Genomic DNA, 18,084 nt, shown 5'->3' with positions numbered 1-18,084 from the left:
TAGTTATGTTAATTTATGGAACACTATGCGGGTAGTTAAATTACTGGATTTGCAATACAGAAATACAAACTAATGATCTGTAGACACAAGTTCAAATCCCTCTGATGGGCAATCTAAATTCAGTTAATTAAAAATCTGAAATAAATGCTTCTATCAGTGATGGTGATCATGTAGATACCAGATTGTCATAAAAACTCATTTGATTCACTAATTTCCCTTGGGGCAGGATATCTATCCTTACCCAGTCTCATCAGTATATCATTCCAGACAGAGCAATATGGTTAGATACCCTGAGATGAGCGATCAGGGTGCAGTTCAAGGGTAATGAGAAATGATTGATAAATGTTGGCTGTGCCCGTCATGCATCTAACCTGCGTGGGAATAGTAAGAATATGAATAAAGCTTTTATGGCCAGTTCATTCTTGATTGACAATGCTGATTTCTGCAAATTAAATTTTGATTCTTCGTAATACACATTCATTAAAACTGGTCCTGATGATGAGGAGTCTAAAGAGATGAGGAAATAGTACTGAAATACCATCATTCTTTGATGTTCTTGGCAATCAACTTATTTTTCACAAATTTAATTTCGGGAGATGGTATTCCCTTTTGTAGGGAAACTGCTCCAATCTACATCAAATTTACTGATTGGAACTGGTCAATGGCATGCCCAGTGCTACTCAGGACCACCACCAGATGCAGATGCAAAAAAAAATTGAAAAAAGGCAATGTTTATATTTTGTGCATTTTTGACCTTGCTTTTGGAAAGGCAAGCCACCCAAAGTTTGGATTGAACCCTGAGTATCTGAGCTTTGCAGCAGCACTCATTGCTGCACCACTGCGGCAACCCAGATAGAACTTTCAGCCACAAATCGGCTTTATTTTTCGTGAAACTTCAGATTTGAAGAGTTGGGTGCAATATTTATTTTCAATTACCAAAACACTTACTTCTTCAAAACGAGAAATAAGCATTTAATAAATTTTCGAATCGCAATGACATCCAAGAGAGGAGGCAGCCAGCCAAAGTGTCATGCATTGCTGGCTCTGTGAAAGAGCTGGCGTCTTTGTCCCGTGTACCTGGTTTTTTATGCAACATCACAGATGGCCCTTAGCCGCATGTTCAGTCTCCACTTGCTACTGTTATAAAATTGCATCCCATTAAATTTGTGTAAAATACAAATATTCTTATGATGTATTGTAATTAAAACTGGACCTCATGGTTCAAGCTTCTTATTGTCACATAATAATATAGTAGATGTCAAAATCTAGATTCCAGAAATCTGGACAACCTGAGAATCCAAACTTTTCAAAAACTGTCAAAAGTTTTAAATTTAGCCTGCTTTTGTGCTGGGAACCCACCACATCACCTTTTCACCCTTTAAATAATAACTGCCTGTGGGGAAATTTTAAAAGCCAAACCCTTTTCTTGAGGTTAGAACTTGTATAGTTGTAAAATAAAATGACGACAAATAATATCCTCAAATATTATTACCTTGTATATTGCAAATATTAGACCCTCTTCCATTCCCCGCAAAAAATTGTTTGGATATGGATCATGTGTCAGCAGAATGGAACTAATTTAATTTGTTATCGTGGTGCAGACATTATGGGCCAAATGACTTGTTCCTGTGTGTTTTACTGTTCGATGTTCTAATTGATTCTCTTGTTTTTGAATTGCTGCTTTCATTTGTGTGTGAAGTGCTAAAGCTAAATGATTGTTCCTCTCAGGTAGGCATTGCATATTGAGGTGCTGGCTCGCTTCATGTTGAACCATGCAACGGTGTGATCTCCTTAAATGTTTCATTGCTGTTCGAGGACAGAGTCCCCAGCTAATTTACCTGGCACAAAGGAGGGAAGGGTGTGTGCCAGGCTCCCAGTGTAGCGCACTGTGTACATAGATTGTTTGCAACATCTTGATGTGGTAAAGCTTATTCTACCGGTGTACTTGTTTCTGAAATGCACCCTAAATGGTAAATGAAGAATCCGTGTGATGCAGAAAGGAAAATGATTTTGTACACAACATTAAAAACGCAGCTTGAATTTTGCAGTGCCTGAATTCAATAAACAAAACATGGAAACTGGACATAGTTTATGTTACCCATAAATGTCTGTCCTCTGGTCTCTAATCTCCTTAACTTTTACTGCATTTTAGTGGTTGACTTGACCATGGAATTTCAACAGTCTGGATTTTCCTCTCATTTTTATTCTCTGTACCCTCCACATTCCTTTCCCCCTTTTAACTATCCCTGAAATTCCTTTTATTTTGATCATCTTCACTGGGTTTCTTTCTGTACAATTGTTTCAGTTTTTAAAAGCACTATACAGTGCACAGACAAGATGGTTGGTGTCATCCTCGTCTGGAGGTATTTAAAGATGATGGTTTGAAATTCTTGGAAAAAAAACAGTACTGAAACTTATATATTGGCCAAAAGAGAATGTAAGTTTACAGTTAAACCTTAGCTATGATATGCTTAATTTAAAATTATGTACATTAATTCAGGTGCCTTGCCATTTGTTATCTGTTTGAAAAGTCAGATAAAGTCAGCAAGTTGTTGAGAGTGTGTCTTTTATTACCAAGAAGTCCACCTGTTGTGAAATTTCAGACTAACGAGAAAGAGAATTATCTACCGGTTTCTCTGGTATAAAGCTAGTCAAGCGAATTCTATTTATTTATTTATTTTTTAAAAATAAATCCCAATATTATCAGTGTCATAATGCTTTTCTTCCATCGTTGCTTGTTGACCACTTGGGGATGTTGACATAAGGATGAGTGAGCTGTCCAGCTATCCCTCATCCTTCAAACTTTTGTGACAGTTTCCTTTTGGCACTTGACAAGATTTTCAAACTAATAATGGGATTGTTAAGGCAAAAATGTGGGGAAAAAAACTACTGACAGATGAACTGAGGTTGGAAAAGTGGAGTGAACCTAATCCCAAAGCTCTGAAATTTGAGTAATTTTGAGGGAGATTAATAAGTCAATGAGGTCTGATGAAAGGTCATTGATCTGAAATGTTAATCTTGTTTCTTTCCTCATGGATGCTGCCTTGCGGACTATTTCCATAATTTTCTGCTTTTATTTTGGAAATCAAGAAACTTATTACATCTACAGTTCAAATTATTGGGACAGTGAAGAACCTAGTGACATTTAGAAATGTCGAAGGAACATCGATGAAAACAATCTAGTGAGTGCAGAATGCCAGAGCATGATTGGGTTTGATAAGCTTGTGGGAAAATTGATTTCTGGTCCATTTAGGATAAAACAAGAATCTGCGTTAAAATGTGACAGGTGTACACTGTATGCTGAATGACCTTTTGCTTATTGGTTATTTCATCTGAGTATTGAGCGGTGTTCCATATTCTGTGATCGAGCTCCAAATGTGAGTTGCAATGTTCAAGTTAAAAATAGAAATAAAAAAAATTGCATCCATTCTAACTAGGGGAGAAAAAAAACTGCGGTGCAGACTACTTGAGTTATTCACTTGCTCAGTCATAGTTAATTAATTCAGTTTCTGGCTTTTTCCTTTCTTGTTAGGCATTCTAACAAATGGTAGCCTTATTTTTGAGCTGCTGCTTTCAGATGTGTAAGTGCTGTATTTTGGCTTTGTGCCCCTTAAGCAGATTGTTTACTCCATGGTTTGCATAAAATCTTCATATGTATAAATGTAGTTTGACAGTGTCCTAACTTGTTTGTTTGTGGATGTGTTTAACATCAAGAATTTCATTGTCTTAAGGTTTTGATGCTTATTTATGGCTGAAATCAAATCTGTCACTTTTACCTCATTTTTATTGGCCCCAACTTGAGAATTATTTTCTTCCCTGCACCTTAAATTATTTTTATAATAACAATATTTATGCAATTTCATAATGTAATGTTTCTCTTACAACTTAACTCATTAAAAAAAAATATAATTTAAAAAAATTTGGACATACAGCCCACTAATAAGCCCTTTAGGCCCATGAGCCCATGCCACCCAATTGACCTACAACCCCTGGTACGTTTTGAGCAATGGGAGGAAACAGAGCCCCCAGGGAAAACCCACACAGAGAAAGGGGGAACATACAAACTCCTTAGGAAAAGCATGGGACTCGAACCTCAGTCCCGATCACTAGTGCTGTACCAGCGTTGCACTGACTACTGTGTTAACCTTGTTGGCTCTCATTGAATTTAAAAACTCAGAATTGAAGCCATCTGTTTCTAGTGTTTAAATAATTCCATATTTTACAAAGTGAAATCTAGTATCTCAAATGCATTTTACTGGAATTCTTTACATCTGTTAAAGAAGATGTTTGCTGTGAAAAAGCAGCTCATTCCTCTTATTATTTTTAGGACAGGGCTATTTCTTTATTGCCATGATTAACTCTGCGTTATATTCTAAAGGTGCTGTAGTTTAATGGGTTGACATTGATTTAGTGTGTGCAGCATTTAAATCATAGAATTATCTGCCTGATTATCAATATTTATGCAAGTTTATGCAGGAAAGAGGTGCCACAAGACTCGCACCACCAGGTTCGGGAACAGCTGCTACCCCTCCACCATCAGACTCCTCAAAACAAACTCCATCAGCGACTCATTTAAGGACTCTAACTTGTGCATTTTAATGATTTTTTAAAAAAGATATCTCTATAATCGCATAGTCAATTTGTTTGCATTCGTTATCTGTTTACAGTTCTTTACTGAGATGCTGTGTACGGTTTTTTTTTTGCACTTCCAATCGTTGGAAATTCTGCCTGGCCTGCAGTAAAAAGAATCTCAGGATTGTATGCGATGTCTGACAATAAATCTGAAGTTGCCTGTTCAAACAAAATGCTCTTTTTTAAAAAAAAATCTCTAATCCTTTGGAATATCAAGAGCATTGGAATTGGTAGGAAGTCTTTTTCCCCTGTCTGTAGGTAATTACATTGGGCAAAATTTGCCTTCATTTCACTCCAGTTGGCCCATACTTCTATAATGCATAACATTCCAGTTACCAAGGTGAGATGCACCAACGAAACCAAATATTCAGCACTGCTACATGAACATAAATCTGAGCACACATGTGCTGGCACACACTCTAAATGCAGATAAGCTCTGACTGAACATGTATGCACATGGGAAATATACATGGACAACAGAAATGTACCATGAGATTACACACATTGCATGTAATTTGCAAACATGAACACATGCAAGCACACACATATACAGGCAACTGCCCTTTGTATGTTATTGGGCATGACTTTGGGAGCCTGTTGATTCTAGCATGAGAGAGTTGCCTCTGTCAAAGATGACATTAAAATGAAGGACACATGTTTGTTTTTATTGGAAACAAGTTCTTTGCAAAAGTCATATTTATTGATACCTAGCCCTTGGTTCTGCAATGCATTGGGGCTTGTGAAAATATTCATTCTTTCCAATATCAATCTCCATATTGCCCTGGCCCCCTCCACATGCAACAAGGGTAGGATTTCTCTTGTCCTCAACTACCACCCCACCAGCCTCCTCATCCAACACATCATCCTCTGCCATTTCCTCCACCTACTACATGATCCATCACTAGACATTTATTCCCCTTTCCTCCCCTCTCCGTCTTCCACAGGGACTGCTCCCTCCGTGCTCCTTTGTCCAATCCTCCCTCCCCACCAATCGTCCCCTTGGTACCTACACCTGTGACCGCAGGAGAGGCTCCACTTGTGCAACACCTCCTCCCTCACCACCATTTGGGGCCCCAAACAGTCCTTCCAAGTGAAGCTTATGAATCTACAGGTGTCATCAGAGAGACTGGATGCAGACTGGGAGATCACTTTGTTAAGCAACTTAACTCTCAGCTGCAGTAGCCTGGATTTCCCAGTGGCCACCCATTTCAGTTTCCCATCCCATTCCCTTGGTCTCGGGCACTGCCAGACTGAGACCACCCACAGATTGGAGCAACATCTCCTAAGTGGGCACCACCAACTGGATGGAGTTAATATAGGCTTCTCTGGCTTTTGTTTTAAAAACTACCCCCCCCCCCCCTCACTTCCCCCCCTGCCCCCCCGTCGTCTTCCACCAGCTCTTTCTCAGACTGAATCAATTCTCACCTCTCCCCTTATATAATCAACACTTTTTGTTGATCTGGACTACTCTCCCAGCCATCACCATCACCTGTATTTTTGCTCATGTTTTGCTTCTTCCTTGAAGAAGGGCCTCATGTCTGAAACGTCAGATCATCCTTGTCTCCTTTGAAAGTCATTTGAAAGACTTGTTAATGATGCTGCCTGAGTAGCATCTGATGGTTTGGTGCAGTTCACTGTCCTTGTTGTAATGCTGAACAACGTAGATGTTTGGTGGGCCTGAGTTCCTCTTCCAGATCAGTGTGTGTTTACTACGATCACGGCATCTGCAGACTTTCGTCTTTCACTCCACAACGTTCACATTCGCTTCAGTTCTCTTTTGACATGAAGCAGGCGTGAGTTTTAATTAACAAATATTCTAATTGTTTGTCTTGGCACAAAATCACCTCACAGGAGACACCAGATCCTACATGTATTCTCTTTTGTCAGAAGAAAGCTTTTCAACTGAATGCAGGTCATTAACAAACACACTGGTGATCTTAGAATTCTCCGATTTAAAAAAAAATGTAATTTGATGAATTATGTATTCTTTGTCTACAGACACATCTCCCTGTATTATCATATTTCCCAGGCTCAAGAAATTGAAAGAACACCAAAGATTGTCAATGCAAGTGGTTTTGTTACCTGCCTATTCTCTGAAAGGATTGATCCTTTTTTTTAAATTTGATGAATTATCATGTGTTAGCAAACTCTTAATGTTTTAAAATCTTTAACTCTGGTGACAAAAATAGTTTTAAATCTGTTACAGAATTAGTTGATCTGCAAAAGTACTGAGAATCCTCTTAGGATAGTTATCCCATGTCATTGATAAGATTTTAATAATGGCGTGACATTCATAAATGAGGGAATCCTACTTTCAGTTGTCTTTCCCCAAAAAAAATTTTTTTTGAAAATGAATTCAAATTCAACCTTAAAAGCCTGAAATGAAGTGTTGTTGCCATCCATAAGGACATGTTGAAATTTCAAAGTAATAATGTCAATGTAAAGACTTTGTATGGGAGCAGCACTGAAAACAGAGTGAACTAAGCTAATATAGGAAATGCTGGAGCTGCTCAGAAATTAAGAGCATCTCATGGTCCTAGAGAGATGAAGCACACAAACAGGTCTTTCAGTCCATAAATCATCACTTTTATGCTCATTCCACCCAACTCATTTCTCCTTGCATTCCTGTCACAAGAGACTCGTCAGAAAGTCAATGGAACCCTGGCTGTGTGGATTAAAAAAAATTGGCTTGTGGGAAGAAAGCAGAGAGTAGTAGTGGAAGGAAAATATTCTGCCTGGAGGTCGGTGACTAGTGAAGTGCCCCAAGGATCTGTTCTGGGACCCCTGCTCTGTGATTTTTTAAAAAATATATATAAATGCCCTGGATGAAGAGGTGGAAGGCTGGATCCATAAGTTTGCAGATAACACGAAGGTTGGAGGAATTGTGGATGCAGCTGAAAGTTTTCAAAGATTACAAGACAATATAGACAGGATACAGAGTTGGGCAAAAAAGTGATGCATTTTGGAAGAACAAACTAGAAGGCTGAGTTCAGGGTTAATGTTCAGTTACTTAAGAGTATGGATGAACAGAGGGACCTTGGGGTGGAAATCCATACATCCTTCAAGGTCGCCGCACAAGTTGATAGGAAAATTTAGAAAGCCTATGGGATGCTGGGATTCATTAATAGGATTGAGTTCAATAATAGAGAGGTCATGTTACAACTCTACAAATCTCTGGTCAGACCACACTTAGAGGATTGTGTTTAGTTCTGGTCACCTCATTATAGGAAGGATGTGGAAGCTATGGAGAAGGTGCAGAGGAGATGTACCAGGATATTGCTTGGATTGGGAAGCAAGTTTGATGAAGTAAGGTTAGCAGAGATGGGATTTTTCACTTTAGAGTGTAGAAGGATGAGAAAAGACTTGCTAGAGGTCTAGAAGATTACGAGAGGCATAGATAGGGTAGAAAGCTAGCACCTGTTTCCCAGGAAAGGATCAGCAAACACCAGAGGACACATGTACAAAGTTAAGGGAGGGAGGTTTAGGGGAGACGACAAGGGTAAGTTTTTTTTACACAGAGTTATGGGTGCCTGAAATACTGTGCAGGAGATGGTGATGGAAGCTGAAACATAGGAGGCATTGAAGAGACTCTTCGATACATGGATGAAGTTAAAAGAGGGTTATGGGGTAGGGAGGGTTTAGTACATTTTTTAGTAAGGAATATATGGGTTGAGGGTCAAAGGGCCTGTACTCTGTTGTAGTGTTCTACGTGGCAATTACTTCGCCAATTTTAACATGCCTCAACTTCCAATTTTTTGGTTTTAGGCCTAGTGAGAACATCAAAGTGAACTGAAAAGACTCACTACTCTTTTTCCACACATCTATTTTGTTCTTTGTTTCTGCTCTGTTATTGATGCAATTATATCATGTTGCAAAATTGTTTGGTATGTTTTTGGATTTGTCTGCTTTCACCATTGTTACCATATTTTTCTTTTGCAATCCATTTGCATCTACTTTTTCACCCAAGGTATGATGCTAATTTCTCAACAAATGCACCCATGATGCTTTTAAATTTTAAATTAGTCCCTGAACCCTTTTGATACACATAGATTTCCTTTGTTACAGATAGATTTCCTTTGTTACACATAGATTTCCTTTGTTACACATAGATTTCCTTTGTTGCACATAGATTTCCTTTGATACACATAGATTTCCTTTGATACACATAGATTTCCTTTGTTACACATAGATTTCCTTTGATACACATAGATTTCCTTTGATACACATAGATTTCCTTTGATACACATAGATTTCCTTTGATACACATAGATTTCCTTTGTTACACACAGATTTCCTTTGTTACACACAGATTTCCTTTGTTACACACAGGTTTCCTTTGATATACACAGATTTCCTTTGTTACACACAGATTTCCTTTGTTACACACAGATTTCCTTTGTTACACACAGGTTTCCTTTGATATACACAGATTTCCTTTGTTACACACAGATTTCCTTTGTTACACACAGATTTCCTTTGATATACACAGGTTTCCTTTGATATACACAGATTTCCTTTGTTACACACAGGTTTCCTTTGATACACACAGATTTCCTTTGATACACACAGATTTCCTTTGATACACACAGATTTCCTTTGATACACGTAGATTTCCTTTGATACACGTAGATTTCCTTTGATACACGTAGATTTCCTTTGTTACACGTAGATTTCCTTTGTTACGCGTAGATTTCCTTTGTTACGCGTAGATTTCCTTTGTTACGCGTAGATTTCCTTTGTTACGCGTAGATTTCCTTTGTTACGCGTAGATTTCCTTTGTTACGCGTAGATTTCCTTTGTTACGCGTAGATTTCCTTTGTTACGCGTAGATTTCCTTTGTTACGCGTAGATTTCCTTTGTTACGCGTAGATTTCCTTTGTTACGCGTAGATTTCCTTTGTTACGCGTAGATTTCCTTTGTTACGCGTAGATTTCCTTTGTTACACGTAGATTTCCTTTGTTACACGTAGATATCCTTTGTTACACACAGGTTTCCATTGTTACACACAGGTTTCCTTTGTTACACACAGATTTCCATTGTTACACACAGATTTCCATTGTTACACATAGATTCCTTTGTTACACACTGATTTCCTTTGTTACTTGTGGCTGCTTCTACACCTTCATTTCATTGCTGCTGCATGTTTTCATTTAAAAGAACTGCAGTGATGCTCTCACTCTGCCAGTAGATTCTTGTGTATATTAATTTTTAACCGTTTGCTGATTCTCCTACCACTCATCTGAATGTATGCATTTTAACAGTCTGGTTTAAGTTGTACACACTAAAATACCCCATATCCGGCACCTATGGGGATTGCAGATGCCAGATGAGCGAATTTTCTGGTTGAACGAGACATAATCTTACAAAGCCGAAATAACATCTGCATTAAGAATACACAGTTTAAAAAACAAAAGACAGTGCAAAATGTAATTGGAAAAGAAAATCTGTATTGTGGTCCTTATGTAAAGTTCACTTTAATCAGATAATTCCCACAACTTACAAAATTTAAACTTAAATTTGAACCCTGGTGGCTGGTACTGCAGCTGTACTGGTACTGTGCCACCGTCATAATTAATACCCCCTCCCCCAAGTTTAAAGCCTAAAATACTTAAGACTAATAAAGAGCGAGACTTACTGGGCAGAACTAGGGAAATACTTTGGGAGAGTTTCCCCAGTGGCAACCGTCATCGGCCGGTTCTTCATCCTGGGCGGCTCAGTTTTTATTCAAACAGCTGCTGTGAGCAGTGCCTGACTGGGGTGCTCTGCTGGCTGAATGTTCCCATCTTCACCAAGGGGTTGTGTGTTGCTTCAGGGAACATTTATTTTTTTTACAATTTTTAACTTCAATTTATTTTTAAAAACTTCATTCCCAATTCGTTATTTCCTCTTTTTTTGCCAGTTGGTCGGGTTGCTGGTTGCTTGGATTCTGGGGATTTTACTGTACAATATTTGGCTCCTAGTATCTGCGCATCACTTGCTGTTCATGAGGTTCAGTGTCACCTTCAAATCACTGTATCGTGAAGAGTTCTGTCCATTTTAGCTGTTGCTAAGTCTCATTAGCCATATTTGCTGGTGTTTATGATTTTCTTTAAATTTCTTACCAATGCAACCAATGTTTTTCTTCTGAGCAATTGAATACAGTGCCCTCCATAATGTTTGGGACAAATACACTTTTTTTTTGCCCCTAGGCCCCATAGTTTAAAGTTTGAAATCAAACAATTCACATGTAATTAAAGTGCACATTCTCGATTTTATTCTAGGTTATTTCTATACATTTTGTTTTGACCATGTAGAAATAACTGGATTTTTATACACAGCCCCCTCATTTCAGGCCACCACAATGATTGGGACCCTTCGCTTCACTACTCTGTATATTTAATTCCTTCATTGGTGCAGGTATGAGAGCTGGGCTTGCTTCTAAGCTTTTAATTATCTTTGGAGTCTGTAATTTTCATTTTTCCACGAGGACCAGAGTTGTGCCAATGGAAGACAAAGAAGCCGTTACGAGGCTGAAAAGCAAAAACAAAATTGCAAGAGACATCACCCAAACCTCAAGATGACCAAAATCAGCTCCGTAATTCCAAAGGGACTGGCATTTCAAGGAAGTCTCCACTGCTGATCACAGCAGAGCCTCATCATAATGAAGAAAAATGCCCAAACGCATGTCCAATAGCTTAAAAACACTCTTCAGAAGCCAGGTGTGGACCTATCAATGACTACTGTCCACAGAAGACGTCATGAACAGAAATAGAGGATACACTGCAAGATGCAAACCATGGCACCTGATGTTTGTTAATCTTGTCTCATCTGGAAATAAGACCTTTTTCCAGCATTCTGCAGGCTACTTTAAATATTTCTTGGCAAACTGTAGTCTGGCTATCCTTTTTGTGGCTTACTAGGTGCTTTGCATCACATGCAACCCTGAGATTCTTTATCTTCTGGGCAAGGCAGAATGACCACTTATTGGTAGTGCAAAAACTGTGGTCAATGTCCACATGTAAACAAACAGCAGAAAAAAAATCAATAAGGTGCACAAGTAAGACTCCTTAAATGAGTCCCTGATTGAGTTTGTCGTTGAGGATTCTGGTGGTGGAGGGGGAGCAGCTGTTCCTGAACCTGGTGGTGCGAGTCTTGTGGTACCTATACCTTTCCTGATGGTAGCAGTGATGGTTTTGCCTGTCATGTCCTGAGCTGTGTCCACTACCTTATGCAGGACTTTATACTTGGGGATATTGGTGTCCCCATACCAGACTTTGAGGCAGCCAGTCAGCACACTTTCCACCACACATCTGCAGAGATTGGCATGACACCAGAAATCCTTGCGATCTGCCGTGGAAGTAGTGTGTTGCATCCAGAAAAAAAATCTGTTGAGATAGTGACTCCCAAGAACTTAAATTTGCTCACTCTCTCCACTCTGATTCCCCCAGTGATATATTTACAGCTGACCCCACGCTTGCTCTCTGAAAATTGCATGAAACTTCCCTTTAACTATTCACTCAGGAGATTCTCAAGCTGCAAAGGTGTAGTTTAGGATTGTATTTTGTCCCAGCTCATACCTGCCAGTCAAAAATTGGTGTTAGCCATCAAAATACTGTACAACACTTCTGGCTCACAAGATCTCGTCTTTGTCTTTGCCAACTCTAATGTACGTGTATTAATGACATTATTTATCTAATTATCGATTATTCTGGTTCTATCGATCAGCAGGCTTTTAAATCATTAATTTGTTCAATTTTCTAGCCAGGATTGCACATATGCACACCTTTCATAACTATGCAATCTATTTACATACTCAAATATTGCTGTGACATGATCTACAGTAAAGCAATGCCATCACTTTTCACCATGTGTTACTAATGTAAAGAATAAATATTCAAATACTTTACTGTATTTATCTTTATGGGGATTATATGGATGTTGAGTGATTATAATCCCTTAACCACTTTATATTTATTGGTGTCGTTACTTCTCAAATGGTGAGAGTGTTACTTGAAAGACTCAAAAAGAATGTCAAGTCCAAAATAGCTGAGGCAGTGATTTGTGCTGCCTCTGGCAAATGTACACTCAGTCATCTCCAGTTCAATTCCTCCCCAAGGTAAATCCATTCAGTCATGAAATAACTGCTAAAGTAAGCAATCTAACAAGACTATAATTTCAGCGTTCTTTATATCTGTTTAACTATATTAAGTCATTCAAAAGGCTTATTGATAATGCTGCGTGAGTAGAGGCTCTGATGGTCTGATGCAGTTAATTGTCCTTGATATGCTGAACAATGTAGATGTTTGGTGATGAAATTAATCTCAATTAGACTATAATGGAGTAATCATAGTTATTGTGTTATTGGGGTTGGATCAAGGCATTTTGTCAAGGTGTTCTTCTAAATTTTTCAATTTAGACGTGGAGCACAGTAACCGGACCTTCCAGCTCATGAGACTGTTTTACTCAATTACATGCAATAGATGTACAACACTTGTACCTTTTGAAGGGTGGGAGGAAAGTGGAGCATCCAGAAGAATCCCACACCGGTACGGAGAGAGCGTTCCAACTCTATAGACAGTTCTGGATTCGAGCCAGATCACTGATACTGTAATGGCATTGAGTGAACCATTAAGCTAACCATGCCACCGTGTTTAAAAACAGTTTCACTAAATATTTGGCTTGCGTAAAAATATTATGTTGAGCATTTCCTGTCAAATTGCCTCTTTTTGTGCACCTTTTTCCGAAGTGTCAACTTTTTTTTGTAAATTAAGGATTGATAGCTCGGCAGATTGCTGATCCCCAGCTCACACCATTGTATTTCAAAGATGTCAATGGTCTAATTTTGAGTTGGAGATGTTTATAGCAAAAAGACAGGCCATTTGCTCCAAGTCCATACTGGCACTTGGTGAAACCATCCAACCAGTCCCATTCTCCCGCTCTGTCCATGTTGCCCTATATTTATTTTCTTCATCTACTTGTCCAGTTTCTGGTTGAAATCACCGATAGTCTTTGCTTGCATTGCACTTATATACACCTATTTCTGGGTTTTTACTGCACACTGTGTTTCAAGTTTCCTTCACATCTTTTCCAATGAACCTGGATGAAAGCCTTATTATCTGTGTCCCCTTATCCTCCAACTTTTTAATTAAACTGTAGAGATACAGCATGGTAGCTGACCTTGTGCTCCATACTGCCCAAATACACCCATGTGACCAATTAACCAACTAACCCCATATGCCTTTGGAAATCAGAAGGAAACCCAAATGGTCATGGGGAGAACATCCAAACTCCTTACAGACGGTGATGAATTGTCCATAATCTAATAAAAAAAAAGTTTCCTTGACTATCTTATTTAAACTTCCATAATCTTGTACACTGCTACCTAATCTTAGGCCCACCTTGATTCAAGGAAGAGAAGCCTGGCTTCTCCAATGATACGGTAGCCAAAATCTCTTGTATCTGAAACCATTCTGGTAAATTTTGTCATCAACTTCTCCAAAATGCATCAGCTCTCCGAAAGGAGAACATCACAGGCAAAACCCTCCCCACCATCAAGAATATCTGCAATGAATGCTGCCATCGGAGAGTAGCAGCAATCATCAAGGACCCACACCATCCAGCACATACTCTATTCTCGCTGCTGCCATCAGGAAAGAGGAATAAGTGCCAAATGACTCACACCATCAGGTTCAGGAACAGCTGCTGCCCCTCCATCATCAGGCTCCTCAATGACAAACTCCATCAGGGGCTCATTTACTGTGCACCTTATTGATTTAAAAAAAAATTCTCTCAGTATTGTCTATCTGTTTACTAGCACTGGTCAAAACTTTCTAGCGTGGACTTTGCCTACGTCTTTAACAAATAAGTGCAGCACAACTTCCCTGCTTCTGCATTCAAAGCTTTTCACAAAACATTTGCAAACAATTCACTGAATGCATTTTGTATCTTTACATCAACGTGACATCTTGTAATTTCACACAAGCCTTTGGATGGGATAGTGAAATGCCTTCCTCAGATTTTGCTGACCATGGAAATACATTTCAACCTTCACTTGGTTCACAGTGGTATGTAAGTCGTAATGCTAACCAATGGGTCCACAACAGCTAATCTCAGGAAAAATCCGTGTCCCAGCAAAAATCAATCATTCCACAGTCATGCACTTCACTTCCAACTCGTTTCCTACCCTAGAAGCTAATCAACAGGGTGAAAGGAAATGTCAACATACAGCATCTACACATTTCAGCATTGGTTGTCAACCTTCAGCATGCAGAAAATGCTCGTACTCGTTCGGAAGCCAAGCTTAGAGTCATTGTCTGTTAGTTCGCGGAATCATTTGATCCTTATGAGACTAACATCCACAAAACATATTATTTACTAACTTACCTCTTCTGTCTAACACTGAACTTTGATAATAAAGGCTCCTGGTTAAACCCCGGAAAAAGTGAACTCTGTCCCATCTATCAGAAACCATTTCTCAATGACGACAGACTTCACTGATGAAAGTCACCATCAGGCACTTCTGGTCCAAGTGTGGAATGTTGACTACTTTTTGCAGCCTTCTCCTTTCCTGGGCAGTGAAATTACCAATGAAGCTGTGATGCTGTTGATTAGAATTAACATTGATGCACCTTCAAATTTGGTGACATTAGTAAACTTTGAAGTGTTATTCTTTACTCTGTAACCATCAATCATGGTATTTTGACAGTTACTGATCAGCTCATCCAATCCCCTTAGAACCTCGGTTGCTGCCCTTGTGCGAGCAGCACTGATCCTTAAAAGAGGAAGATGCAAATTTAAAATTATATGGCTGACAATTATTTTAACCAGATAGCAACAAATATAATTGGATTATTTCAAACATTTCTAAGCCTTGTTCTTATTTTCCAAACTGTTCTCCATTCCAGAAACTCCTTGAAATATCGAGAGAATGCCAGGTGAATTCTTGACTGTAAACTATTGTTTTGGATCTCCCCTTTCCCCCCACCACTGCCACCCTGGCTCCAGGGAAGCAATGAACCACAAAGGCAAAGTGATTGAAGCCATCTGGTCCGCCTCATTTACAGCTTCCATTCCTCCCTGGCCCTAATGGCTAAATTGCCTCTGTGGTTTCCCCTGATTCTCTTTCCTCCTCAGACATTTCATCTGCCTTAATAAAATGTTATTTGGCTTGGTGTTTAAAATTTGTTATATAACTCTCCTCTGGAGGATCTTGGGGAGTTTCACCATATTAAAGGTGCCTTATGAATAACTTATGGCCGAATATTAATTTTTAACAGTGCAAAATCAGCATTAACAAATTGCATCTAATTTTTTAATACTTTTTTTGTACTTTGGCCATTCTACTGCACAAGGAAACAAAGTTGATGTTTATTTCAGTTAGTTTTGCTTCAACTCTTAAGCAAGGGTCTCGAACACCTCCACTTCTGTAATTGGGAATTTCTTCATCAAATATATAAAGGTCTTTCGGCAACAGTGATTATTGAATGAACATTGTATTTGATGTGTGTTTGGGCCACTCGGATTCATTTTTTTCCATATTGAAAGTATAAAAATATATTTTCCCATTTTGATAGTTGTTATTCAAGACTGATAATTGTACAATAATTAACTTAAAAGAGTGAGGTGTTGCGTTGGACAGCTGTTATTGTGGTCACAAGTTCTTGTGTCATGTTAAGGATTGATATCTTCCAAACGGAAGATTGGGTCAATTGATAAAATTGTGTATGCCAGAGAACCATTTGATCAAGTTCCGTCAGCAACTGGAAAATAGTCCTTGCTTTTGTATTTTTTTTACGATTTTGGGGAACTCCATTGCTCATAATCCCTCATTCAGGTGGAATGTTAAATAGAATCGTTGAAGGGATGAAATGTTGCATTGAGCTGACTATTCAAAGAAGTATGGTGTACTCCAAAATTGCTGGTTATTACTTCCCACACTGTGGACATTCATTCGGTGTGGTACGCTCAAACTTCTTTGAATATACTCATCCTTTTGATTTTGCTCGACTACAGTCTGTTTGCTCAAGGCACCATATAATACCAGTTTATACCAATTAAAATTCATGCTTCCTTATGGTATTTTTTTGATTCAGACCAGCTACTTCAATGACTTGGTTCTTCCAAATAGAAAAAAAGTCCAATTTGTGTGATTTTTTTTTCCAAAAACAAATCAGCAGAGAAAATATATTAAAGGAAATAAAAGTTAATTAAGATTTGCCCAAGTACTCATTGTAATTCCCTGGAACTATAAAGCAGCGTTGTCCACTCAAAAGTCCATTGGTTGAAGTTGTGTTGTTCTGTTTATAAAATAAAATGAACGATGGTGTCAGAAACAATTTTGACTTTAAGCATAAATATGGACTAATTGGCAGTTCCCCAGCAGGAGGCCCAACAGGAATGTATAAATAAATTGTGACACATCACTTCAAAGAGAAAACGAGAATTGTGTTTAATGCTTTTGCCTTGTGATTCATTTATATGAAGTGTCTTTTTTTTGTTTAACATCCTTAAAGCATCCTTTTATCAAAAAACCTTGTTTCAAGGATAGCCCATATACAGGTGCCAGGTAATAATGAGAAGATAGGGCAACAGTGCGCAAATGAAACTGGATCCATCCGATTAACATATTACTTGTTGAAGATTATTTGGGTTAAGATAAAATTGGAATGCCTCGTATTTTCTTCAGTAGCATGATAACTGCTTGGAGCTGATCTTAAACCCCTTTCACACTTGCTAGTGATCTCAGGAATCAAACACCAAATCAGCCTTTCAAGTGGCAAGTGCGAAAGCAAAACCTGCTCAACGCCAGCATCAGATGAAGTCATCTCATGCTGGGGATTGCCAGCCTCGACCCCTAGTATAATCCCCAGCGTCTGCAGATGTCGCCGTTTAGATCATGGCAGGCACTTCCTATTAAAAGGTAGAACAGACCAAACGGTGGGGATAAACCCTTACAAGTGTGAAAGCGTTCAGTGTCCCAGTTGGGAGTGATCTAGTGTGAAAGGCCAAACCCCCATTCCTATCATGGGACACTGAACAGCCGATTTACTGGGATGCAAGTGTGAAATGGGCTTTAGATAGCTGTCCTCGAATGCCTTAGAGATCTCTGTTGTGTGTTTTTATGCCCCCTTCCTAATGCCAGTAATTGTCAGGCAATTGTAATCTAATCGAGCAAGGTGAATGGGACCACTGAAGGATTCTCTCAAATGGCAAACAAAGAAATAAAATGTAGAGAATTGGTAAAAGCTGTTTTATGCATTCAAAATAAGCATGTGAATGTGCACACAAGAAACAAAAGAGAATATTAAGCTTTTTAAAACATTGAGAAATAATTCATTAAAATTAATTGGTTAAAAAATAGATAATTGTGGGCAAGTAAATTTGGGATGTGGAGATGTTCAGTCATAGTTTATGATGCAGCATTTCTGTGAATTCATGACAAGTACTTCAGAACATTCCTAATTTGCTGTGTGT

The 18,084-nt window shown here is 38.7% G+C and overlaps 1 protein-coding gene across 16 annotated transcripts in view; it reads left to right on the top strand.

Moving 5' to 3' along the window:
• Window positions 1–18,084, top strand: part of tbc1d22a (TBC1 domain family, member 22a) — a 227,141-nt gene that overhangs the window by 187,900 nt on the left and 21,157 nt on the right. For 8 of the 16 annotated variants that reach the window (XM_069909526.1, XM_069909523.1, XM_069909536.1 and 5 more), the window contains one exon: window positions 4,468–4,614. The exons of 6 other annotated variants lie outside the window; for them this stretch is intronic. In XM_069909526.1, the coding sequence (XP_069765627.1) occupies window positions 4,468–4,599 (132 nt within the window). In that variant the 3' untranslated portion in view covers window positions 4,600–4,614. Of the gene's footprint in view, window positions 1–4,467; window positions 4,615–6,630; window positions 6,698–18,084 lie in introns of those variants that run through there. 2 more of the 16 variants (XM_069909528.1, XM_069909525.1) reach the window with 2 other exon arrangements.

This window comes from Narcine bancroftii, chromosome 13, assembly GCF_036971445.1.
Source record: "Narcine bancroftii isolate sNarBan1 chromosome 13, sNarBan1.hap1, whole genome shotgun sequence".
Lineage (NCBI taxonomy): Eukaryota > Metazoa > Chordata > Chondrichthyes > Torpediniformes > Narcinidae > Narcine > Narcine bancroftii.
Note: the sequence above shows the minus strand (reverse complement) of the source record. Positions and strands in the feature narration are given on the sequence as shown.